At 42.3% G+C, this 27,773-nt stretch overlaps 1 protein-coding gene across 1 annotated transcript in view; it reads left to right on the top strand.

Annotated features, from left to right (window-relative positions):
• LOC138733862 (ADP-ribosylation factor-like protein 15) overlaps positions 1-27,773 on the top strand; it is a 52,599-nt gene that overhangs the window by 9,795 nt on the left and 15,031 nt on the right. Inside the window, exons 2-4 of the mRNA XM_069881369.1 lie at positions 2,162-2,349; positions 7,163-7,222; positions 19,224-19,432. Coding sequence (XP_069737470.1) covers positions 2,162-2,349; positions 7,163-7,222; positions 19,224-19,432 — 457 coding nt within the window. The remainder of the gene's footprint in view (positions 1-2,161; positions 2,350-7,162; positions 7,223-19,223; positions 19,433-27,773) is intronic.

Below are 27,773 nucleotides of genomic sequence, written 5' to 3'. Positions count from 1 at the left end.
ATACAAACTATGTCATCAAAATTAGAGCAAATATAAGACAATGTGAAAGTGCCACTGAAAGACAGTTATTATGGGCAATGGACAGGTCTGTATAAGTTACTAACATGGGGAGGAGGTTCTGCTTGTGTTTTAACAGATACGGGACCACTTTGGGCACCTGCGAGGTGGATCAAGCCCGCATTGCTGCGTGACAACTGTTGAGCCCCAGCCACGAAAGCAGTCGACAAGAATGAGGAGGACGTTAACATTATGGATGCTCTTAATCTTATGGGTGGTAGTTAAAGGATGTCCCTGGGTGATCGATTCTCGAAAGAATGGGTGGATAAGATTCTTGTTGTGCAACAGGAAGGGGGAGATGTAGGACAGGACGTGCTGGAGCTTGTCAGTCGGAGACCCTGGGAGGAGTGAGATAGGGCTTTTGTTTAGAGAGGAATGGAGACTGCTGGCTCCATGCGGATGAGCACGGGCGTCTGTGGTTGCGAAGCAGTGGCCTTGATGAGAGGAGCTGCTGCTGTTGCTGAAAGCAAGTAGATAAGAGAAACTGCTGCTGTTGCTAAAAGCAAGCAGATGCTTAAAAAAGGCTCATTTGTATTAACCAATCCGTGATTGCTTAGTGTATTGTAAGAACCAATTAGTTTGAAACATGCTTCTTGTAATCACTATAAATATGTGCTTTAAACGCAATAAATCTGATGCTTTTGCTTGTATCAAGTGATGTCCCGTCTCTTAATCGCGGCACCAGATAAATCGCATCCATTGGTTTTCCCGTTTCCACTGATGTGGTTACCCCATCTGAGAAAGCCACTGTGTTGGTCAGGCAATACTTGCCCTTGGTGAAGCCATGCTGGCTGCCACTAATCACCTCCCCGTCCTCCATGTGCTTTAGCATAGCTTCTAGGAGGATCTGTTCCATGATCTTCCCAGGCACAGAGGGGAGGGTGACAGGTTGGTAGCTCCCAGGGTCATCTTTTCTACCCTTTCTAAAAAAGGGACAATGTTGCCCTTCTTCCAGTCACCAGGGACTTCCCCTGACCGCCAGGACTTTTCACATATCATGGAGAGTGGCCTGGCCACCACATCAGGCCATTCCTTCAGGACTCTCGGATGCATCTTGTCAGGTCCCATAGACTTATATACGTTCAGGTTCCTTAGGTGGTAACGAACCTGATCTTCCCCTACAGTGGAAGGGGCATTACCCCCTGGTCTCCTTCTTGTTGTCCATTGACCCAGGAGGGGTGAGGAGAGTGGTTACTAGTGAAGACTGAGAAAAAAACCCGTTGTTGAGTACCTCAGCCTTCTCATCTCTTGATATGAGGTCACCATTTTCATCTATCAGTAGGGGTATGTTCTCTTTAACCTTCCTTTTCTGTTTGTCGTTCCTGTAGAAGTCCTTCTTGTTGGTCTTCACTTCCCTTGCCAAGTTCAGCTCCAGCTGTACCTTGGCCTTCCTGACCCCATCCCTACACAACTGGGAAGTGTCTCTAGACTCTTCCCAGGTTCCCTGTCCCTGCTTGCACTGCCTGTGCAGTTGTCTCCTGTTCTTCAGTTTGACCAACAGGTCTCGACTCAGTCACGCCGATCTCTTCCCTGCCTTATTTCGTACATATGGGAACTGAGCAGTCTTGTCCTTTATGGATAGCATCCTTAAAGATCTGCCAGCTCTGCTCTGCTCCCTTGCTCCTGACGACCGTATCCCAAGGGGTCCTACTGAGTAACTCCTTGAAGAGCTGGAAGTTTGCTTTCCTGAAATTCAGGGTTCTGACTTGACTCCTTGCCTGTCTCATATCCCTCAGGACCTTGAACTCCACCAGTGTGTGATCACTGCAGCCCAGGCTGCCTCCGATCTTGTCACTGATGAGCTCAGGAAGCACACTCATGCATACTCAATCAGAATTGAGTAGAGCACGTGCCTATCTCAATGTACAGGCAGTATTAATGCTATTCAGGAAATGGAAGTCACTTTCCTAAATCCAGCTCTGAGCTTTAAATGAAATGTTAATGGATATATTTATGTTTTCTTATAAAGCTCTTACAGATTTTAGTTGAGCTGATTTCAGTTTAATTCCTGATTTTCCCAAAATAGTAAGTTTGAATAACAATCTGCTTCCCTCTAGCACCTTTAAATTTATAAACTTGAATTTTAGTACCTTGTTTAAAAAAGCATTTGCAAAAAATTAACTTCCTTTTCTCTCCCCTCTTGGCAGTGTTTTAGAGCGCTCTGCTGCAAGGGACCACTACCACCACGACCTGAATATGACTTAGTTTGCATAGGCCTCACTGGTTCTGGCAAGACAAGTCTTCTGTCACAGCTTTGCGGCGAAAGTCCAGAGAATATAGTGTCTACCACAGGTAGGATGCTGCCTTTATTCCATGGTGTGCTGTAATGTTGCCCAAATGTAACTTCTGAAACACATACATAGCAAAGACGGTAGAGTACTTCACCTTAGTTATCTTACTTTTGAAAGTACCTAATGGATTACTTTGAAACTACCACTACTTACTCTTTCAGTGTTTGGTCATACACTGGGGAATATCTGTGAAAACATACAATTTGGAATATGTTGAAAGTCAGAACATACATTGTGGTGTAAGTAGAATCTTTGGAAATAGACATTCACAGTTTACTGTAGGCAGATCTTAAAAGATATGTTTCTTCTCTTTTGGTTTTTAAGCAGTCTTGTTAGACCAAAAAGTAGAATGTGATATAAAACAGAATGAGACAGTGATACTCTGAAACTTACACTGGGATTTATTTCTTCTCATACTTGGTCAGTACTGCCTTGTGGTATATGCTGCCAAAAGATGAAATGTAATGGAAATGCTTATTTCTGGTGATAATCCTTTCTTTTAGAGGTGCAAAGAGACTTGTTTATGTAGTAAGGGCAGACTGAGATGAGAGAATCAATTTACAAAAAGCTCCGGTGACATTGGGAAGATACATAAAAATAGACACCACCACCGCAGCTTAAGTTCAGTTATTTAAGATCAAAACATTTGAATATGCGCACTGATATAGATGAACCTGAATGCCTAATATTGAAAAGGATATTTTGATTAAAAATAAAAAACCACCAGAAGAAAAACAAACAAAAAACCCTTATAGAGTCAGGAAAAAGGAACACCTGGTTGCAAAGTTTAGAAAGAGGACAGATTAGGTCATAGAGATGGAAGAAATCTGGTTCTGTGGCTACAACAATTTAATAAGGTTGATCGACTGAGGGAACAGGTAGTGAGTGTTGTGTGAATAGCTTGTGTATATAGTTATATGTCTTTATATTGTAGCTGTGGTTCATGGGCTTGAATTTTGATTGTCCCTTAGCAATCATAACTGTTTTTTAAATGTATCCTTGTTTAAGTACAAGAACATAATTTAATACAACTATAAGGAAAGAGTTCTTCCTCTCTTTTATCTATAGAGTTCACTTGAAATTAGAATCATAGAATAGTTAGGGTTGGAAGGGACCTTAAAGATCATCTAGTTCCAACCCCCCTGCCATGGACAGGGACATCCCACTAGATCATGCTGCCCAAGGCCCCATCCAACCTGGCCTTGAACACCTCTAGGGATGGGGCAATTAGTTCAAGTTCACCTGGACTCTGAAAGCAATAGTAACAGCAACGTAATATAGCAGTTTGGATCTATCAAAGGAAATAATAAAAATATAATTTAAATTAAAATTAAATTTCTTATATGCTTCTAGATAGCTGCAACAAAATATCATCATTTAGTTAGACAATTTGAGGAATGAAAATGGATTCTAGGCAGCATCCAAATCAAAATGATGCATATCTAGGCTATTTGGCTTATAATAAATCTACCTATATGTACCATATCTGTGCCATATCAAAAAATATGGCTGAGAATCACAGAATACAGTGTGATAAAAACTTCATTCATTCTCAAATTATAAACTTGTATTTTTGCTTTTCTCATCAACACCGCTCAGGTCCATTCCAGTTTTTGCTCCTTTCTAGGAAGCAAAAGAGCAGATATAATTTTTCTTATATAAAATATTATATACATTTATGCATGCACTAAACATGCAGAATATAGTATGTAATATATTGTGGGAATACTGGAAGGCTTTCATAAGCCCTTTCTCTTGGTTGTCTGTATTTCCAGTTAAAGGAAAACATCACTTTATAAAGTTTTGTTTTGTTTTTTTTAATTTTAATCATGTAATAGCTGTAATGACTGGCATGCTGGGAACGCTGCAGCACAGTTGAAGTCCTGTGAAGATGAGGGGGGTTCTCCTGAGGTAGTAGGAGCCAAAAAGGAAACTTCCATGGAACACCTTAAGGGAAATACGGGATGTTCCACTAAGGAGGTGATGCAGCCAACAGCCCAGCTGCAGGGCCTCTACACAAGTGCACACAGCTTGGGCAACAAACAGGATGAGCTGGAAGTTACCATGCAGCTAGAAAGCTACGACCCCACTGCCATTACTGAAACTTGGTGGGAGGAATCCCAGGACAGGAGTGTGGCTACTGATGGCTACAGGCTGTTCAGAAGGGACAAACAGGGAAGGAGGGGTGGAGGCATTGCCCTCTATATCAGGAAACAAACAGAGTGTGAAGAGCTGTCTTTGAAGAGTAGCCATGAACAGGTTGAAAGCTTGTGGGTCAGAATAAAAGACCGAAGCAGCAAAAGAAACCTTGTAGTTAGTGTCTACTACAAGTCACCTGATCAAGGGGAGCCTACTGATGAAGCCTTCTTCCTCCAGCTATAGGAGGCTTCACACTCACAAGCTCTCATCCTACTTGGGGACTTCAAACACCCTGACGTCTGCTGGAAAAGTAGCACGGCAAGCTTCTACAAGAAGGGCTTCTACAGGAACGACAAACAGAAAAGGAAGGTTAAAGAGAACATACCCCTACTGATAGATGAAAATGGTGACCTCGTATCAAGAGACGAGAAGGCTGAGGTACTCAACAACAGGTTTTTTTCTCAGTCTTCACTAGTAACCGCTCTCCTCACCCCTCCTGGGTCAATGGACAACAAGAAGGAGACCAGGGGGTAATGCCCCTTCCACTGTAGGGGAAGATCAGGTTCGTTACCACCTAAGGAACCTGAACGTATATAAGTCTATGGGACCTGACAAGATGCATCCGAGAGTCCTGAAGGAATGGCCTGATGTGGTGGCCAGGCCACTCTCCATGATATGTGAAAAGTCCTGGCGGTCAGGGGAAGTCCCTGGTGACTGGAAGAAGGGCAACATTGTCCCTTTTTTAGAAAGGGTAGAAAAGATGACCCTGGGAGCTACCAACCTGTCACCCTCCCCTCTGTGCCTGGGAAGATCATGGAACAGATCCTCCTAGAAGCTATGCTAAAGCACATGGAGGACGGGGAGGTGATTAGTGGCAGCCAGCATGGCTTCACCAAGGGCAAGTATTGCCTGACCAACACAGTGGCTTTCTCAGATGGGGTAACCACATCAGTGGAAACGGGAAAACCAATGGATGCGATTTATCTGGACTTCTGTAAAGCCTTTGACATGGTCCCCAACAACATCCTTCTCTCTAAATCGGAGAGAGATGGATTTGAGGGGTGGACTCTTCGGTGGATAAGGAATTGATTGGAAGGTCATATTCAGAGAGCAGTGGTCAACGGTGTGATGTCCAGATGGAGATCCGTGACAAGTGGTGTCCTTCAGGGGTCCGCACTGGGACCAGTGCTGTTCAATATCTTCATCAATGTTATAGACATCAAGATCAAGTGCACACTCAGCAAGTTTTCAGATCACACTGAGCTGAGTGGTGTAGTTGCCGCACCAGAAGGATGGGATGTCATGCAGAGGGACCTGGACAGGCTGGAGAAGTGGCCTGTGTGAACCTCATGAAGTTCAACAGGGCCAAGTGCTAGGTCCTACACCTGGGTTGGGGCAATCTGGGGTTTCAGTGCAGGCTGGGGGATGACGTGATTGAGAGCAGAACTTGGGGTCTTGAATTGAGAAGAACTTGGGGGTGCTGGATCATGAGAATCTCAACATGACCTGGCAATGTGCACTTGCAGCCCTCAAAGCCAACCGTATCCTCGGCTGCATCAAAAGAAGCGTGGCCAGTAGGTCAAGGGAAGTGATTCTGCCCCTTTATTCCACTCTTGTGAGACCCCATCTGGAGTCTTGTGTCCAGTTCTGGAATCCCCAACATAAGAAGGATATGGAGTCATTGGAACTGGTCCAAAGGAGGGCTATGAGGATGATCAGAGAGCTGGAGCACCTCCCATATGAGGACAGGCTGAGAGAGTTGGGCTTGTTCAACCTAGAGAAGAGAAGGCTCTGAGGAGACCTTATAGCAGCCTTCCAGTACCTGAAGGGGGCTTACAAGAAAGCTGGGGAGGGACTTTTTACAAGGGCCTGTAGTGGGAATGGCTTTAAATTGGAGAAGGGAAGATTTAGATTAGACATAAGGAAGAAATTCTTCACAATGAGTGTGGTGAGGCCCTGGCCCAGGTTTCCCAGGGAAGTTGTAGAGCAGAGCAGCCTGGTCTGCTGGGAGTTGTCCCTGTCCATGGCAGGCAGGTTGGAATTAGATGATCTTTAAGGTCCCTTACAACTCAAACCATTCTATGATTCTGTGGTTCTATGAAGAGGCTAATAGAGGATTCATAGATGCTTCTGGTATGCTTGTAACCACTTTAATACATACCACTCAAGTCTGTAAAAGGATCTTTCTGTTAATAACGTTTATGCAGAGGCTTAATCCTCTAGGTTTAACCAAAAGCTTTGAAGTTTAAAGGTAAGAAAACAGTTATTTGAATTACGTGTTTTCTTCCATGTCTCCTAAAAATCACGGAAGCATTACTTCGTATTACTTGTAATCTGAAATCTAAACTTTAGTTCCAAATACATTAAAAGGTCATTTTATAAAGGTATATTTGGTACTAACTCCTTACGAAATGGCAGATGGGTTGGATGGAAGCTTTGTGCTGAATTTAATATATGTCAACTATTTAATAGTATCTTTGGAAATTTCATTAATACTAATTTATTTTATTTTCCCCGTCTTATAACTGAAATTTTTAAACATTATATTAAAACAGAATTTCCCATGCAAAACCCTACTTCTTGGTAAAAAAATAATCTTTTGTGAATGTATGCAGTTGATTTCAAATGGCCTCTTAAAAAAATAAATTACTAATACTCTTTATTTCTCTTTTTAGGTTTTAGCATAAAAGTGGTGCCGTTCCAGAATGCAATCTTGAATATAAAAGAACTTGGAGGTATATAATTTATTCACTTAATTATGAAAACATTCAGTGTCTAAATCTCATCATACCAAACTGTTAGTTGTTTTAAATTTAAAAATGATAAATTAAAAAATTTCCAGTGCCGCTGGAATTTAAAACTTGTGTTTCACCACAGCAGATGAAGTAGAGAAAAACTGAACAAAAGCCGACTAGAAAGAACAAAAAGTAAAAAGCAGGAGGAGCAGAAGACTGATAATTATCTAGTGTATCTCTTTAATGTCATTTCTCAGATTACAATGGTTAAGTCATATAGAAATACAAACAGGAGTATAATTTTAGTATGGCGCACGTGGCAGCTCAGGGAAGTGTATTTCTTGTGTTTATTGTATGTATAAGCTTTTACTTATGAGCACTAGCTCAGGTAAGCTACATCCACAGCCTTTCCCTCATCCAGTAAGCGGGTTACCTTGTCATAGAAGGCGAGCAGGTTAGTTTGGCAGGACCTGCCTTTCATGATCCTGTGATAGAATCATAGAAATGTTGTGTAGTCATCTTTGAAATTTCATTTAAGACAGAATTGCTTTGTAAGTTTGGAGTGATAAATATCAGGGATGCTTTAGTTTCCGGTCATTTGAGCATGCCCAGGAAAAGAGAGATATGAACTGTCTTCCCCACTGGTCTTTCTCCTTAAGCTTCATTATCAAAGTAATAAATTCACAGTCTTAGGCCAGCTAAATTAGTTGTCTAGATGAGAGCTTGAGAAAAAAAAAATTTTAAATAGCATTGGTTAAACGAAGCATGCATTTTTTTCTTGTAATTTGGAAGTAGTAGCAAATGAAGAAAGAATAGGAAGGGGAGTCACAATGTTGTGCAATCCTAATTGAATGGAAAATATGAACTCTTGGATAAGATGGCAGCAGTTGTCAGGTAGTATCTGCCTTGTGAAAAAAATGTGGGAGGAAATTATGTTTAAATAATATTAAATTAAATTGAATATTTGAATAGTTATGGGAAAACTACCCTCTTCTGTGGAGGAGTACTGAAGACCCTTCTAGCAACATAGCTCGGCAGAGCAGCTAAAATTTTATATAGTTAGTAATCAGAAAACTGATCCCACAAGTAAATGCCAACCTAAGTTGTCCTCACAGGGACATACTAACACAAAGCAATAAAATCTCCATACTGTATTTGACTAAAAGACATTTGACACTTGCACAAAATCTGATTGTGGAGTTCACGCAATGCCATCTGCAACATAGCTTCATTTAACAGTTTACCAAATGACTTAGCAGATGAAATTTTTAGATGAACCTGATGAGCTGTTCAGTCTGTGAGTGGCAGAGATATTCCGCTTCCAAAAGCATTAAAACTAGATCTGTTTGCTATCAATCATACTCAGCCTGCTGTTCCAATGGTGCTTAAGCCCTGGCTCTGTCGCATAATTTCCTCATTTTGTTGATGAGACCATTTGCACCTGCCTGTGGATCATAACTTGAGTCCTGTGGAAGCTCAGATAGGAATTGAGCGGTAGCCATCTTTCCACTGTTCTTTGAAAACATTAGTTTTCTACAATTGACATTTTATGGTGTGAATAGACAATCCATTGCTTATCTTATTCAAAACAAGTTGGAGCCATGTAAGCAACACCTATCAAAGCTGTGTACAATAGGATAAGCAAAACACAGAATTTCCTAGTTACATTTTTTGTGAGGTGGAGGGCTGCTTTGTTTGTTGATGGGATGCTTTGTGGAGAGAAAAGTAGAAACTTTGGTTTGCTAAAAATTCTGTCTCCTGTTGCACTTACAGCTCCATTTTCTGCATTTTGAATCAAAGGGCAGAGTACAGCAGGCTAGTTTATTATCAGAAAAGATATTACATTTTATGAACACACACCACTCCTCCCACCTCCCCCCAAAAAAAGTTTTTATTTTTTTATTCTAGCCAGAAATGGCTTTGACCCTTTTAAAGGCTAAAGCAGATTCAAACTCTGTGAGCCATTCAGCAGAAGGGCTTAGACAGACAGAACTAACACAGTTATGGTATGTCTACATAGGCATGGACAGTTACAAGTGGAGTTCCCCAGGGCTCAGTGCTGTCATACATAAAGTCCAGTTTAGTGTGGTGTGCCACCTACTGCAAACTATTGAAGCTTCATACTTAAATAAATCTTACAGCATATTGCAGGGCACATATTTTCTTACCTTCCTTTTAAAAATAATCTGTAAGATTTTTTTATAAACTTTTATGAGCTTTTAATTCACTTCATGGTCCTGACTACAACAGGATATTTTTCTTTCAAACTACATGTTTTATTTTAAAATAGCAGTGTAATACACATGCTGATTTAAATATTTAAATATTTGAATAGGTGTAGGTTCAAAGTTGGAGACAGCATCTAAATTACCTTATAGGGAAAATACTGAAGGCTTGACTTCCAGATTAATCTCACTGGGGAAGCCTGGAAGGCAGACAAGAGATGGCAGAGGTGGTTTCCATAAACTTCAATTTGATAAGAAAAGTAGAAATAATTATGCATATTTCTGGTTTATGTATATAGTGAAGATAAAGGGGGGAATAAATATTCCTCAGAGTTTTTTGGTTTTCTTCTTTTATTCTGTTTTTTCAGTGTTGTTGAATTGCTGCAGTGAATATAGCTGATCTAGCAGTCTCAAAATTTTCTTCTTTGAGGGAAAAAACCCTGCCAATTCCCTGCCTCAGTGCTTTGTGTATGACTGCAGGAGTACAGTGCCTGAAAAGCTGGAGAAAGCAGGTTGTGATTTCTTGGTCTTAAACCCTAGGAAGCAAAAGTCCTGGAACTTTTGAACCTTGAGGAAGGATTTTGCTTAGCATCTGTATTGCTGCTTAGCAAGTTGCATGTATGTTCAAAGTGAGTATCTTAGAAATGATTTATAACTTTATTTGTAATAAAAAGGAGAAAACAGATTGAAAAATAGCTCATGTAAAAAATAAAAAATCTATATGCTGTATTTCTTCAAGGGGATTACTGGGAGATCTAAAGAGAAAGTATCCCTGAGATAGATAAGAAACAGCCAGACTTCTTAAAAATGTGTTAAGATTTCTAAGATTTCAAGCATCTTCCCAATTACCTAAGAAACATGGCAGTTTTCCTCGTGAGTAAGTGATGGAAAGTGAAATTGTAAATCCTATATAGATTTAGAAACAGTTATTTCAAAAGCTTTTTTGTTTTTTGGGGGGAGGGGGTAGGGTATATTTAAAAATTTTAAAAAATATGCAGGAGTTGTTGATGGCGGTGGGGTGTTTTTCCTTCCCTTACTTCTTATTCCTCCACCAATGGGGGAGACAGTCTTTCAGGCAAGAAGATTTTTGTGATGCAGTTGGCATAATCCTTGTCATCTTTAATTATATAACCTTCAAAATAGATAGATGTCTTTACTTCATATGAGTGGATATTATATTGGAAGTGTACAAGAACTGGTTTGGAGCCTGCATTCTTTCATGGCCTCAGGTTAACTGTTTTTGGTGAGAAGGAAAAAAAGTTCTTCCCTGGATTGAGAATATAACTTCTCCGGAGCTGTGATGCATTACTCCTTCGGTTTGAGGTGAATAAGAGCTTTCATGCACAGACTAGACTATCTTAAAGCAAGGTCTGTGTGACATTTGTTGGTCTCTCGATGGAGACTTATTGCAAGTTTGACAACTAACAAATTTGACACCTTTAAATTGCTTTCAGTGAATTTTTTTCTGTAATGCTATGTTCTGTTCTCCTGAAAGTACTGAAAAGGAGGAAATTGAAGGTAGCCTCAGAGTGCTGCAAATGAAGATGCAAACAGACGTATTTGTAGTTAAAAGGAAGATTTGCAGCTCTGCATTTTGCATATCTATAGGAGTGCATCATTGTGCAACCTGTTCTGAATGTGTACTAAACTGCACATAACTCAATTTTTTTTCACCAGCTTCCAAGGGGCATTTGAGAGGGTACTTATTGACTACAGCCCTTCTGATTTTCTATCTGCATGACCTCACTTCATCCTTGTAGTCCTCCTGAAACACCTGCCCCTTCTGCCAAAGCTCATCGCATTTCCTCTTTTTGTAGAGATCCACCCAGATCTCTCTGCTCAGAAAAGACAGTTTTCCTCCCCCCTGGATCATTTTCTGGCACTCGGGGATGGCCTGCTCTTGCGCCACCAGGATTTCCCACTTTAAGAGTGTCCAGTCCTGTTGGGCCCCTTTGCCCCTAAGGACTGTCTCCCATGGAACTTTATCGACCAGCCTTCTGAACAGTCTAGAGTCTGCCCTCAGGAAGTCCAAGGCAGGCATTCTGCTGACCACCCTCCTCACCTTTCCTAGAATTGAGAATTCTGTCATCTTGTGGTCACTGTGCCCCAGGTGTCCTCAAACTGTCACATCTCTCACATAACCTTCTCAGCTCACAAACAACAGGTCCAGCAGGATGCCTTCCCTAGTCGGCTCACTCACCAGTTGTGTGAGGAAGTTGTCTTCCACACACTCCAGGAACCTCCTGGACTTTGCTCTTTGCTGTATTATATTTCCAGCAGACGTCTGGTAGGTTGAAGTCTCCAACAAGAACAAGGGCTAGCGATCGTGAGACTTCTCCCAGTTGCTTGTAGAATATCTCATCATTTGCTGGGTGGTCTATAGCAGACTCTCACCACGATATTTGTGAACAGAGAAGGCCTTGTGGGGGATGTGGCAGTAGGTGGACACCTAGGACTAAGTGATCATGAGATGATAGGGTTTTCTGTTCCAGGTGAAGTGAAGAGGGTGGTTAGAAGGACAGTAGCATTAAATTTCCAGAGGGCAGACTTTGAACTCTTCAGAAGGCTGGTTAGCAAAGTCTCACGGGAGACAGTACTAAAGGGCAAGGGAGCCCATGAGGGTTGGGAGCTCTTCAAAAAGGAAATCCTAGCAGCTCAGGAGAAAGCCATCCCCATGTTCCGGAAAAAAAGCTGGCAGGAGAGAAAACCAGCTTGGTTGAACAGTGAGATCTTGAGTGATATCAAGAAGAAGAGAAATGTTTATGGGCTCTGGAAGAGGGGACAGGCGTCTTGGGTGGACGACAGGAGGGAAGTGAGATTGTGTAGAGAAAATATCAGAAGGGCTAAGGCTTAGCTAGAAATCAGATTGGCAAAATCAGTGAAAGATAACAAAAAATCCTTCTATAAATATATAAATGATAAAAGGAGGACTAGGAACAACAGTGAGAGGGGATGAGAACAAGGCTGAGGTACTTAATGCCTTCTTTGCCTCAATCTTTAATTGTAAAGAAAGTTGTTCCATCTGTGTACAAACCCAGGAGCTAGAGGAGCAAAATGAGGCTCCCATGATCCAAGAGGAGGTGGTCAGAGCCTTGCTAGCCCGACTAGACACCCACAAGTCTATGGGGCCAGATGTGATCTATCCAAGGGTATTGAAGGAGCTGGCAGATGTACTGGCCAAACCCCTTTCCATCATCTTCCAACAGTCCTGGAAGACTGGGGAAGTCCCACTGGACTGGAGGCTGGCTGATGTCGTGCCCATCTACAAGAAGAGTCACGGGGAGGACCCAGGAAACTACAGGCGTATCAGTCTGACCTCAGTGCCAGGGAAAGTCATGGAGCAGGTGATCTTGAGTGCTATCATGAAGCACATGCAAGAGAACCGGGTGATCAGGCCCAGTCAACACGGGTTCACAAAAGGCAGGTCTTGCCAAACAAACCTTCTATGACAAAGTGACTCGGCTGCTGGATGAGGGAAAGGCTGTGGATGTGGTCTTCCTGGACTTCAGTAAAGCCTTTGACACAGTTTCTCACAGCATTCTGTTTCAGAAACTGTCAGCCTCTGGGCTGGACAGGCGCACACTCTCCTGGGTGGAAAACTGGTTGGATGGCCGGGCCCAGAGAATGGTGATAAATGGTGTGAAATGCAGCTGGAGGCCAGTGACAAGTGGGGTTCCCCAGGGCTCAGTGCTGGGTCCAGCCCTGTTCAATGTCTTTATCAATGACCTGGATGAAGGCATTGAGTGCACCCTTAGCAAGTTTGCAGAGGACACTAAGCTGGGTGGAAGTGTCGATCTGCTGGCGGGTAGGGAGGCTCTGCAAAGGGATCTGAACAGGCTGGACCACTGGGCTGAGTCCAATGGCATGAGGTTTAACAAGGCCAAATGCCGGGTCCTGCACTTGGGGCACAACAACCCTATGCAGTGCTACAGACTAGGAGAAGTCTGGCTAGAAAGCTGCCTGGCGGAGAGGGACCTGGGGGTGTTGGTTGACAGCTGACTGAATATGAGCCAGCAGTGTGCCCAGGTGGCCAAGAAGGCCAATGGCATCTTGGCTTGTTTCAGAAACGGTGTGACCAGCAGGTCCAGGGAGGTTATTCTCCCTCTGTACTCGGCACTGGTGAGACCGCTCCTCGAGTACAGTGTTTAGTTCTGGGCCCCTCACCACAAGAAGGATGTTGAGGTTCTGGAGTGAGTCCAGAGAAGAGCAACAAAGCTGGTGAAGGGGCTGGAGAACAGGCCTTATGAGGAACAGCTGAGAGAGCTGGGGTTGTTTAGCCTGGAGAAGAGGAGGCTGAGGGGAGACCTCATTGCTCTCTAACACTACCTGAAAGGAGGTTGTAGAGAGGAGGGTGCTGGCCTCTTCTCCCAAGTGATGGGGGACAGGACAAGAGGGAATGGCCTCAAGCTCTGCCAGGGGAGGCTTCGGCTGTACATTAGGAAAAAATTTTTCACAGAAAGGGTCATTGGGCACTGGAACAGGCTGCCCAGGGAGATGGTTGAGTCCCCTTCCCTGGAGGTGTTTAAGGCATGGGTGGACGAGGTGCTAAGGGGCATGGTTTAGCGTTTGATAGGAATGGTTGGACTTGATGATCTGGTGGGTCTCTTCCAACCTGGTTATTCTATGATTCTGTGATTCTATATCTGCCTTATTGGGCGCTCTGCTGATTTTTACCCATAGACTCTTAGCCCTATCATCACCATCACGGAGCTCGAGGTAATCAAACTACTCTAATGTAGAGAGCTACCCCACCACCTCTCCTTCCTCACCTATCCCACCTGAAGAGTTTATAGCCACCCATGGCAGCACTGCAGTTATGCGAGTCATCCCACCAACTTTCTGTGATGTCAATTATATCATAGTTTTCTTGCTGTACAATGACTTTTAGTTCCTCGTGTTTGTTGTTCATGCTGCATGCATTGGTGTAGATGCACTTCAGTTGGGCTGTTGATCCCACCATGCTCCTGAGGGGAATAGTCTTAATTCCTATGTGACCCCTCGCTGTTGTTTCTTACCCATCAATAACCTTTGCATCTGTGCTGCCACTTGGAGTCCTATCTCCCACTTCCTCTGATGTAGCAGACCAAAGGACTTCGCTGACACCCTGTCCCTCAGACACTGGAGTGCCTTTCCCAGGCTTTTTTCTAGGAAGCCTGTTTTTTTTCCCCTCCTCCTTCACCTCTAATTTAAAGCTCTATCGATGAGCCCTGCTAGCTTCTTGGTAAGCATCCTTTCTGCCCCTTGGGGGCAGGTGTGCTCCATCATTTGCCAACAAGCCTGGTGTTATTTAGGCCAACCCACAGTCAAAGAACCCAAAGTTTTGCTCCTCACACCGTGTTCTGAGCGAGGTATTTATTTCTTGTCTCTTCCTACTCCTTCTCTCATCATTCCCTGCAATAGGAATGACAGAGGAGAAAACTACCAGTGCACCCAATCCCTCCACCATTCGTCTCAAGGCCCTGCAGTTCCTCTTAATTGCCCTCAGGTTTCTTGTTGGGGTTTCATTGCTGCCTACTTGGAAACTCAATAGTGGATAATAATCTGTGGGTCTGACCAGAGTTGGAAGTTTTCTTTGCACATCTCTAACCGAGGCCCCAGGTAGGCAGCACTTTCCTATGAAACGGGTCTGGTCTGCAGATTGGGCCTTCTGTTCCCTTCAGAAGGGAGTCCCCTGTGACGACAACCCATCTTTTCTTCTTTACAGAAGCCTTTTTGATGGAGGGCCTAGGGTGTCTTAACCTAGGGAATGTTTCTAGGCTGTGAGAAACATCATCCACGTTAAGGTTGGGTTCCACTTGCAGAGCTTTGTATCTGTTGTGCAAGGGAACCTGGGAGGCTGAGGTTGTCACAGGGCAGACACACCTTTGCACTGGGTAGGAACCTGCTGCCATTCCTCTCCATCTCCTGAATTTCTCTGTTCAGCTGGATGGAGAAAGGATGGGGCATCCTCTGTCATGCAAAGCATGCCTGCCCGTCGGGTCTGAGACAGGAAGCACAGGGTGTTATTCCAGAGGACAATCTCCCTCTCACAATCCCTGATGGTCCTCAGCCTGCTCACCTCCTCTCTGAGTTCCATCACCAAGCGGAGGAGTTCCTCCATCCGAGCACACCTCCCACAGGTGAATTCCCCACTGGTGTCCGACACCAGTGCAAGAGGGGGGCACGCCCTGCAGCCTGCAGTCTGGGTGGCAGCATGCACCCACTGGGGCTCTGTCTGGGAGGCTGCATCAGTCACAGCTGGTGCAGAGTTGGAAAGGCTTTTGTTTTCTGTTGGATGGACTTCTGACTGAGTTCCAGCGCCCCGCCTGTACACCTTCCCTGCATGCCCTGCTGCACCATGCTCTGTTTGCCTGCCCTGTTTGCTGCACTCCTGGTTGCTCTCGTACCCTAAGGGCCGTTTACATCTACCATGGTTCCCACACATGCTCAGCCACAGAACTTACTAGTGCCGCCATTACGCTCCTTGCCAACTGAGATTTATAAAAGAGACTATCAATTATTAAAGTTTCTGGAAACTTGTATATGTCCACGAACAAATTTTATTATATAGATTTGTGACAGGATAAGGATTCAAATAGCTGGTGATAAGATACTGACTGTGAAACTAGGTTTAGAGCAATATACAGTCAAACCTCAAGCTTCGATAAACACTAACAGCTAGTGTGATGTTAGTAGATAAGCGCACATATCACAGAGTTCCTATCCAATACATGTCCCTATGGGAGAGAAGACAGGGTCCAGTCCATCAGCTGATCCCAGACATTCCAGTGGAGGTCTTCCCTATACTTCCCCCTTTTTGTTTCATTTTTATAAGGTTTCTTTACTTTTAGGTGGAGCTTGAGTGACTTCAGTCATGCATTCTATTACTTCTGAATGGTGTAAGAGTCTCTTGCTTCATGTTTAAAGGTATAGCAATAAAAATTTAGGAGCACATGCCCAGTGGGAGTTGTTGTCCCTTGGAGGCAGGTAGCTGTTGGGATAGAGGTGTGTTTTAGTATTATAATGACATTATAATGAGCAAAGTTCATCTAAAGGACTCGATTTCACCATGGTTGCTGAGACAGCAGTTGTGACCCATCTTCCTTGATAGCAGCTATGCAGTTATTTTTGCAATTCCATGTCCATCCCTGATAGCAGAGATTGGCTGTGCCACCTTGAGCAGCACCCCATTCTCCATTTCAGGGATGTAGAACATTCCACATTGTCAGAGCAGGCCTCTTCCATGGCAACCACATTCCTTTCCTGGGAGCAGAAACAGCATTTTACACTAAAACTGCTTAATATTAGATCTTAGGGAAAGTTGGGGGAAACCTGGGGTTCTCATTTCCTCCATTTTCTGTTATTTTCCCACACCAGCTAAAGAACTTGAACCAAAAAGACAGGGCTATAAGGTCAACAAATCAGCATATTGCTTTTCTGTCTCCAGTGTCTCATGTAGGGATCTGTGTGCTGCTTTCTTCCATGTGCCTGGATGCAGGAGTTCACATGCTCTTGCAGTTTACCATGCTTTTTTTTCTTCTTAGAAATACTACAGTTACAGAGATAAGGCTGAGGGTTTGGCAGCAACATGTGGTTGAAAAGTAGCTGGCTGAAGCTTAGAGTAGATAAGATAGAAGTTATATTGCTAGGGAAAAAAATAGGCCTTCAAAGAGCTAATCACAGTGATGTTGGTCTTTCAGTTCATTGAAAATTGTTCTCTACAAGTTTTTAAAGTAATGTGATCCTTCATTAGCTTGTGACACTGCTGTGTGTGGCTATGTAAATAGTGTCCCTCTGGAAACTGGCTCAACTTGGTTCTGACATAGACAGCTGTTTGGAAAGGCTGGGACATCTAACAGATACTATGAAATTCTTTACAAGTACAATTGATAGATATTGTGGTGGTGCAGAAACATAGAATTAGCTTTCAATGCAATCCCTCTTCTGTATAAGTAACATTGATCTTCAGAAGTTGATAAAATAAATGAAAAACCTGTACTATTTGTGTGTTGTTACTTTGAGCCTGGTTAAATTAATAGAGAAGTTAAACAAGGTCTTGACTAAATCCCATGACCATTTACCTTTAACCATCTCTTTAGATCTCTTGCAGGAAAACACTGTTCAGGTCTGATTTCAATATCCTCTATAGGAAAACATGTATGTCCACAATATTCATTAACCACCTAAATTGTGTTAGGTGAAGATTATGTTGCATTAAATTCTCATTTTGTGCCTACATTTTGTTCAGAAATTCTGTGTAGTTGTTTTGTTCCACTAAAAAATGGAGATCCATTATTATTAGCACTTTGTATTTGTTTCTACATTAAAGGTCACTTCTCTCTATCTCAGAGTAAGAATTATGTCTGTAAAGGATACTTTCAGCACATTTCTGCAAACCACTGTCTTGCAGACATGTCAAACTTTCTGCTAGAGTGTTGCTACTGCTGTTCACTTCTTAATGTTAGTCCCCATGAGTGTAGTGCCAGATTCAGACATACAAAGAATAGCCCATATCCAAATCATAGTTTAGACAGTTTGTCAGTTGTCAAATACGTATTTTAATCTTTTTTTTTCTATCTCACTGTTAAAAACATATGCTGCTCTCCAGGGGAAACAAAAGCTTTCTACAGATAACCTTATTGCTTGGCTTCTGTTGAGATGGCTGAGTGCTGCTGAACCATGTCCTGAAAATTACTGTGGCATATAGTCACTCATGTGTGTACTATTGGTCTCTTCCAGAATCCTTAGTGTGCTTGATAGAGCAAAGGTAGTTGAAATGAATGCCTTTGCACATTGTCACTGTTCAACTCACTATTATATCACCATTCTCCTCATTGAGTGTCTAATTGCAACTTTAATAGACTTTCCTGATACCTTTTTTTCCAGTTATGAAGTTTGGAGATTAACTGGAAGACCTTATCATGCTCAGAAATGAGCAACTGCCATGACAGAAGCTACAAGTTATGGCTGCAGGGCTAAGGAAAAATGAGTGGGCAAAGGTTTATATATTAATATCACAATATTTCAGTGAGAAGGTATAGAGTTAGGCTAGGTGGCACCGGAAGCATGGTAGTTCTGCCAGTACTCATTAATGGAGCCGAAACTTTCAGGAATAAAGAACTGCATTGAGTCAAATTCCTTCCTTATTTAAACAATTTTAGTTTGACGTTTGTTGTTGAGAAATGGTTAAACGAGCAAGGACATATTCCTTTGGAGGAATTGTACAAACAGGCTCCTAGCTGAACAATAGTTGGGAGCGGTTGGCTGTACAAGCAATTCCCTGGTAGAACATTAAGTGTAGCTATAGATAAGGTAGCGTGTTCATGGATGCAGAAACCATAACAGTATGCTGCGTTTTTGGTCATAGTGGTCGCACAAGATGTTAAGAGTAAAATAGCGTGTGACAGGTAGTGATATATTAGCATAAGGGGGGATGGATATTCAATATGCATGTAACCATGGAACATATAATTGTGTGTTTGATCAACCAATGAAATTATAATACAATGATGTAATCAAGTAGAAGAAAAGTATATAACCTGATTTGTTCTGAATAAAGACGGCCTTGCTTTATCAATCATATTGATTTGATCGCTTGGTCCCTCCCGCCGCAGCAGTTTGTGTGTGTGTTGGATTTATGATTGCTTTTTTTCCTTTTCATTCTTTCAAAGATATATATTTAGGAAAGAAAATTTAGTCTATTGCTTTCTTCTAAGTAGAAGAGTTATTTTCAGATAATAGTGTTATATCTGTTTAACTATACTTTTTTTAATTAGTTCTTCTTATTGTCTTGAAAGGGGCTGACAATATCAGGAAATATTGGAGTCGTTACTACCAAGGATCCCAAGGGGTAATATATGTATTAGACAGTGCCTCCTCTGAAGATGATCTAGAAACTGCTAGGAATGAACTGCATTCTGCTCTCCAGCACCCACAGTTATGTACTTTGCCGTTTTTAATACTGGCCAATCATCAAGACAAGCCAGCAGCTCGCTCCATACAAGAGGTATGTTAACATGGCAGCGTCTTGCCTGTTTGTATTTACTGTCTGCACGACACTGATCCAGTATTACGTATTACCCTGATGTCCTGGTTAAGGTCTGGCCTCAGTTACTCTTTGCTGTAAGTAAACAGACCAAGAACAGTCTCAGCCCCTAAGAACTTAGTCCAGTGCACTTTATACAGGCTTAGTTGTTCTGAAAAACAGACAAGTAATACTTGGATACAAACACAGTTCTCCTGCTTTCAACATATTTTGCTTAAGGAAGAAAAGATGTTTTTAAACTACTCTTATCAAAAGCTGATGGGACATTTATTTTTTGTTTTGCTTGGATTTTGATTTGCTATTACTTTTAATCTTGCACTATCCCGTTACTCCATTCTTTGCAACTGCTTAAACCAATAGATTGCAGCCATGGGTAGTCTTTTATGTAAAAGCTTCTTTATTAACTGTTATGTGTTATGTGAGGGCAGAGTTGCAATTCCTGTTCTGCAGTCCTTAACCTGTTCAATTTTTCTTATTTTAAGGAGTAATAGCTTTGTAGCTATCATATCGTAAATCATATAATTGTTCTATTTAATGTACCTTTTGTAATTAAGTTTCTGAAAAATCCTTACCTACATTCCTATCATGTCACATACCTTTGAGGAAATGCTGAAAGTTACCGATTCTTCATGAGAAGCTCCACTTATTCTTCTGAAGTTGCAGTAAGAAATTAAACTTTGATTGTGTCATTGTGTATATAAACATTATTTAAAGGACTCTTTCCATTAAAGACTGTATGTGAAATCTCCTGTTTGTTCCATGAGTGGCGTTTTTTACTGTAGCAGAGCCAAAACTATTTCAGCACTTTACTGTGCTGTTTTGTATTTAAAATTATTGCTTTCTTAGATGCACTTTTGTCTAAAATATGATCTTTCTGAGCTAATATCTGTTACCCTGCCAGTTTCTTCTCTGCTGTGTTTTTTATGTCTGGAAATAATTTTTTGATAAACAATGTTGTCTTGATGCCTCAGGTACCTTAAAGATAAATAACCATTGCAGGAGAATGTCCAGGTTTGTCAGCACCTGTGGAGGCCCTTAATCATGCAAGGAAGCTGGAGCGCTATAGAAACTGCACTTTCTGATCCTGTTAATGCTTTATGGTCTGAGTTGGCTGCATATATGACAAGCTTAATTCCAGGACTTAATTACTTCTTTGCATTTTGTTTTCTGTAGGGAACAGTATCTTCATGCTATTTTGCCATAGTTCATGCCTTTTGTAGCTTCTGCTAGTTTAGGGGAAAAGAGTTTCTTTTTGGAAACCCTTTTAACTTATCAGTGTGTATTATTTTAGATACCATTGCTAACAATCTGAAAAATTGTGTCGAACAGTGACACGTGAGGAGGCTTAGCTTCAAAGTGTGCACTATATCAGCTAACAGCTTCAAATGGATAATGCCTCCAGCACTAGTTACTAAAAAATAAGACTGAAGCAGAAAGTGAAAATGGAAGTGATCTTTGCAGACTGTCCCGTTCTCACCCTGGTCAAGCCTCTTGAATTAATTAACCAATCTCACATTTTAAAGATCAACTGATACAAATCTGTGTACAGGGACATCTATAGCAAGGTTAAATTGGGAGTAGATTTTTTGGTTCCTCAAGAAACTGTTTCTGAAATTATTTATCTTCAAATTACTGCATCAAATAGACAAAATATGGATTCTTACCCTGTTTTGAGAGCATGGTAACCTTAATGACCTCAATATTTGCAATCCCCTCACTGCAAATACTTCTCATCCAAGGCGTATTCCCTGACATTTGAAGATTGTGTTGGAGCTGGACTCTGCTATTTTGAGTATTGGTTGCTTCCTTTAGAACTGTGGCTTTTATGGGAACAGAGAAATTATTTGTCATATTTCAGTTCTGAACACATTTGCAGGAGAGGAGGACATTATTAAACTGATTATTAGGAAATATTAGTTTTGTCATCTTTAGAACAATGTATAAATAATTCCTATTTACACATCTCGTAGTAAATCCCTTTCTGAATATAAAGAATATCTTCATAGCTGTTAGGGAGATGATTTCGAATAAACAATAATGTAAATACAGATTATTTTTATTTAATTTTTTTTATTATTTCTTTATATCGTAAGTAGATCCACATCCTAGCTAGATGTGAAGAGTGAAAATATTTCATACAATTGCAAGTGCGTTCAATGTAAATATTTAGCAGGTAGTGTTTGCTTTAATCATCGCATAGTTAGAATGATCATACTAATAACAAGTTGGGTAGTAAATATTTATTGCTGCAAAATCCAAGTGACCATATAAAGAAATTAAAATGAGAAAATGAAAATCTTGGAAAAAGCTGCATTTGTCTGTTCTCTTTGAGTCACTGCCATGGGAGGAAATAATGGTGAAAAGAAAAAAGAAATTAAGATTATCTGAAAAGGAATTGTAAAGTCTTGTTAAGGATTTATAAATAAATCTATCTAGAATGACTCCTTTTTTGAAAAAAAAAGTATTTTATAAAAAGGTGACATCAAGAATCTGTACAGTAAGCATACTTTTTTAAAAATGGATTTCTGTTTCAATTAAAGTAAAGCCACGACAGATAAAATCCCCAATATATTTTCATTAGGTCAAAAGATGAATTGGGATTGTTGACACGTTTAGGTGAATAATACAGCTTGCAGGTAACTGTGCCATACGAATTTTTGTGTCTAATTTAACAAAGGAATATAAATCTCCGAATAGTAAATTCCTAGTCCTGCTCTTGAAAAAGAAATAAGTTTGCAAGGAACTGGGTTGAAAGAGTGCCCCTAGAAACTTTGAATTGGAATAACCCTCCCAAAGATACAAAAATACTTGAGCATACCTGCAAATGTGCACTTATTGCACAGTGTACAGGGAGCTGAAGAACAGGTGTAGAGTAGTTAAGACAGGAATTGGAAGTACTGTCCGCATACACCAGTTTCATGACATCAAACCATCTGTAGAAAAGTAAATATTGAGTAGCTCTTGCAACTAATGGTGTAAGGTACAGGTCTGCCAAAAAAATTTGCATATTTTGGAGTAGATTTTGAAGGATTTTGCTGTGTATAGCTTTTCAATATCAATAACTTGATTTTTAAAACACTCTTTGTGTCTGCAAATGGTTGTTTTATATATGTATAGATGGGTGTACTTTGTTTCTTTTGCCAGTAATATTGACTTGCATGCTGGCCTCTGCCTATCCCATTCTTCAGGTGGGACAGTCTGACTGTGTGGCCATATGATGAGCTAGTTTGGTCATAAAAATTACTTACTGCTTCTCTCCTTCTTCCTTGTCTTATCCTCAATCAGACTCAGCTCACAAGACAATTGGATAAGTTTAGTGTACAGGCACAAACAAAGGGCGGGAGGAAGGTGAGAGTGGAATTGGTACTGGTGCAGAAAAATGATGACATGGAACTCTAAGACACATCATATATAAATCCAGTGGGTCTTGGACCTTTCTATTGTATAAGTGATTTAAGATGTGTTTTCATTTCAGACATATTTCTTATATTTATTAGAATCAGTTCCTGAGTGCAAGAATACAAGCTGCTGCTTTTTTAAAGATGAGGACATATCCTCCATTCTGAGAAAGTATCAGAATGTATTTAGTATTAAAATAAGTTTACTGTTTGAAGGGAAGTGCATTATATTGTGATCCTTTTATTTACCAAGGCAAGAGACTCTCTGGTTGCTTTGCATACTTTTACTATATCATTTATAATATTTTTAAGTTGATTATGTGTTCATAATCATCATTACATTAGAATAGGCATGCAGCATATGAAATGAGTTTCTGGTCTCAGTCCATTCTGTGGGAATTAGATTCTCACACTGCATGGGAGATCATGATGAACATCTTTATTGGTCATGCAAGAAGGATGAGGTTCAAGAATAAATGAATAGGAGAAAAGCTATCCATTCATATTCATATAGGTAGTTGAAGTTGGAATCTAATTATATGCCTGAAAAGTAGACATTTTTCAGCTAAATCTTCACTGCCCAAACTGTGAAGTAAGATAGATTAATATTGTCTATAATTACTCAAAGAGATTGCTGAGAAGATGTATGTAGGGTTTCTTTAAACCTGCATCAAATGAGAAGGTGGTCAGACTTCAGTTTGGGTATGGGATACTTTTGGTGCCTCTTCAAACACAGCATTTCTGAAGACACTTGAGGGGAATTTCTCTTGGGAATGAGTGGTAGCATGAGGGAAAGCAAAACTGCAAATTGATGCCTTGTTGGCCTATCAGGGTTTGTAACTGGCTTAGATAAGTGCGCATAAAAGTTCTATGATTAGGAGTGGGAAAGAATCTTGTAGTTCTGGATGTGGAGATGATGGCATACATGTGGGACACTACATAACAAGCATGTGTTTTTGAGTGACAGGATAGGGAAAGGTTCATCTTTGCATCAGCATTCTGGATGCACGTTGCTGGGACAACACTGCAGTTGTCAAGGACCAAGAAAGAATGACCTAGCATTATAAGGTGAGGTTAAATATTTTCCTATCCATTCTCAGTGCTGAACTGTTTTTTTCCAGGATGACTTCATATATTGATATAGAGGGCAATCTGGGACTGAAACAAAAATGAAGAACAGAAGGGAGTTCAGCAAGTTCAGAAATGGTGAAGGGTCCCACAGTTCAAGGAAGATGAGAATGGAGCACTGCTGAGTTTTTGCTTAAAGCAGTCCATTGGAGGCCTTCTTCTGTAGGGATTTATGTTGAGAAAAATGTCCATAATTTTTTCAGGAATCTCTTCTGTCCAGTGTATAATGTCATTTGCCTCAAAAAGAGGAAGCCATTCTCCCATCCCCTTCTTGCAATGATTCAGCATCAGATGTAGACATAACCCTGAAGAAACATGAGCTATCCACTCTCTACCATCTGTGAACAATCTTCATCAGACTAGAAGCAGAGTTTTGAATATAATGACATTATTCTAATGATGATTTGCTGATATTGCAGCATATCATTAGTCATGGCATACTCTTTATAAGTGTAAATGTTTTCTCAAAATACTTGAAGTGTTTAGAAAAATCTATTACAGCAGTCTGACATGAAACAGTAACTTCTTCTGTTGGAATCTGAACAGCCTGAATTTTTGAGTTAGTCTAGGAAGAATTATTAGTGAAGGATTATATAAATAAACTAGAAAACATAATTTAAAAGCAAACAAACAAAACCCACAAAAAAGCCCCAAAACCAAAATTTGAGGAAATTACTTTTTTCTTGAAAATGTTTTAATGTGTTATTCATATTTACCCATGTAATTCTTAAAATTATTTTTTCTACTGTGTAGAAGAATAAGGGTATAAACAATACATGGAATAATCCATGGTGATGTCCACACACAATTTCTCAACATCTTTGCTTTTCTGATGCTCTCTGTTATCTTCAGTTCTTCAAATTGCACTCAGATGCGGACTTGCAAGGATCAGAAATATTGTCTTAAAACTAAAACTTCTTTGGCAGCATCCAGCGCAGAACGGTGAGTTCTGCGGTGGGGTGGACATTTGAGGCAGTGGGGAGTTTCCCTGAGCCGGGAAAAGCCCAGGAAAACCCAGGAGGGAGCGGGGCGAGCGGCGCTGGTCTCCTGACACCCGGCAACGGCCGATCCCGCGCGGTGCCTGACGGGAGATTTAAACGGTCCCTTGAGAACACGGCGAAGAGGAGTGTGGCAAAGAGGTGTGGGGTGCGTTTTGTCACGGGGCAGTTTGAGCAGGCAGGGTGCAGAGAAGGACTAGAGACTAGCCAGAAGACACCGAGGACCATGGTGCCCCCCGGGCAGAAGATTAAAGCTGCACTGGGTGTTGCAGCAAGCAGGATGGATGCTGCCACCCAGGCAGAGCCACAGTGGGTGCATGCAGCACCCAGACCCTGGGCTGCAGGCAGTGCCCCCCTCCCACACCGGCTCATACATCTGGTACTGGCTCCACTTGTGGAAGCTGTGCTCGTGTGGGGGAACTCCTTTGCGTGAAGGAGGAGTTAAGGGAGGAGGTAAAGAGGCTGAGGAATATCAGGGAATGTGAGAGGGAGATAGACCAGTGGAGCAGGGCCCTCTCACTAACTCAGCAGCCTGCTGGAGCTGGTGTGTCCAAACACCACCCACCTGCAAACTGCAAGGTTGGGGGAACAAGAGATGAGGAATGGCAGCAAGTTCCTGCCTGATGAAGGAAACCTGCTCCCCTCACCCAGACAACAAAAACCCAGATCCCCCTGAAGAACAAATATCACAGAATCACAGAATAACCAGGTTGGAAGAGACCCACCGGATCATCGAGTCCAACCGTTCCTATCAAACACTAAACCATATCCCTCAGCACCTCATCCACCCGTGCCTTAAACACCTCCAGGGAAGGTGAATCAACCACCTCCCTGGGCAGCCTGTTCCAGTGCCCAATGACCCTTTCTGTAAAGAATTTTTTCCTAACGTCTAGTCTAAACCTCCCCTGGCAGAGCTTGAGGCCATTCCCTCTTGTCCTGTCCCCTGTCACTTGGAAGAAGAGGCCAGCACCCTCCTCTCTACAACCTCCTTTCAGGTAGTTGTAGAGAGCAATGAGGTCACCCCTCAGCCTCCTCTTCTCCAGGCTAAACAACCCCAGCTCTCTTAGCCGCTCCTCATAAGGCCTGTTCTCCAGCCCCTTCACCAGCTTTGTTGCTCTTCTCTGGACTCGTTCCAGAGCCTCAACATCCTTCTTGTGGTGAGGGGCCCAGAAATGAACACAGGATTCGAGGAGCGGTCTCACCAGTGCTGAGTACAGAGGGATGATAACCTCCCTGGACCTGCTGGTCACGCCATTTCTGATCCAAGCCAAGATGCCATTGGCCTTCTTGGCCACCTGGGCACACTGCTGGCTCATATTCAGTCGGTTGTCAACCAACACTCCCAGGTCTTTCTCCTCCAGGCAGCTTTCTAGCCAGACTTCTCCTAGTCTGTAGCACTGCATAGGGTTGTTGTGCCCCAAGTACAGGACCCGGCATTTGGCCTTGTTAAACCTCATGCCGTTGGACTCTGCCCAGCGGTCCAGCCTGTCCAGATCCCTTTGCAGAGCTTCTCTACCCTCCAGCAGATCGACACTTCCACCCAGCTTAGTGTCGTCCGCAAACTTGCTAAGGGTGCACTCGATGCCTTCATCCAGGTCATTGATAAAGGCATTGAACAGGGCTGGACCCAGCACTGAGCCCTGGGGAACCCCACTTGTCACTGGCCTCCAGCTGGATTTCACACCATTTATCACCATTCTCTGGGCCCGGCCATCCAACCAGTTTTCCACCCAGGAGAGTGTGCACCTGTCCAGGCCAGAGGCTGACAGTTTCTCAAGCAGGATGCTGTGAGAAACTGTGTCAAAGGCTTTACTGAAGTCCAGGAAGACCACATCCACAGCCTTTCCCTCATCCAGCAGCCAAGTCACTTTGTCATAGAAGGCGATCAGGTTAGTCTGGCAAGACCTGCCTTTTGTGAACCCATGTTGACTGGGCCTGATCACCCAGTTCTCTTGCATGTGCTTCATGATAGCACTCAAGATCACCTGCTCCATGACTTTCCCTGGCACTGAGGTCAGACTGACAGGCCTGTAGTTCCCTGGGTCCTCCCTGCGACCCTTCTTGTAGATGGGCACGACATCAGCCAGCCTCCAGTCCAGTGGGACTTCCCCAGTCTTCCAGGACTGTTGGAAGATGATGGAAAGGTGTTTGGCCAGCACATCTGCCAGCTCCTTCAATACCCTTGGGTGAATCCCATCCGGCCCCATAGACTTGTGGGTGTCTAGTCGGGCTAGCAAGGCTCTGACCACCTCCTCTTGGATCACAGGAGCCTCATTATGCTCCTCTAGCTCCTGGGTTTGTACACAGACGGAACGACCCTCCTTACAACTAAAGACTGAGGCAAAGAAGGCATTAAGTACCTCAGCCTTTTCCTCATCCCCTGTCACTGTTGTTCCTTCTGTGTCCAATAGGGACTGTATGGTCTCCCTAGTCCTCCTTTTATTATTTATATATTTGTAGAAAGATTTTTTGTTATCTTTCACAGACTTGGCCAATCCAATTTCTTGCTGAGCCTTAGCCCTTCTGATTTTTTCTCTACACAATCTCACTTCCCTCCTGTAGTCCACCCAAGAGGCCTGTCCCTTCTTCCAGAGCCCATAAACGTTTCTCTTCTTCTTGATATCCCTCAAGATCTCTCTATTCAACCAAGCTGGCTTTCTCCCCTGCCGGCTTTTTTTCCGGACCACGGGGATGGCTTTCTCCTGAGCTGCTAGGACCACCCTTTTGAAGAGCTCAAAGGGGTGAAATATGAAGCGCTGCAGGTGGAATCCACCCCTG

This window comes from Phaenicophaeus curvirostris, assembly GCF_032191515.1.
Source record: "Phaenicophaeus curvirostris isolate KB17595 chromosome Z unlocalized genomic scaffold, BPBGC_Pcur_1.0 scaffold_52, whole genome shotgun sequence".
Classification (NCBI taxonomy): Eukaryota; Metazoa; Chordata; class Aves; order Cuculiformes; family Cuculidae; genus Phaenicophaeus; species Phaenicophaeus curvirostris.
The sequence above is the reverse complement of the archived record's forward strand: the minus strand, read 5'-3'. Positions and strand labels throughout refer to the sequence as shown.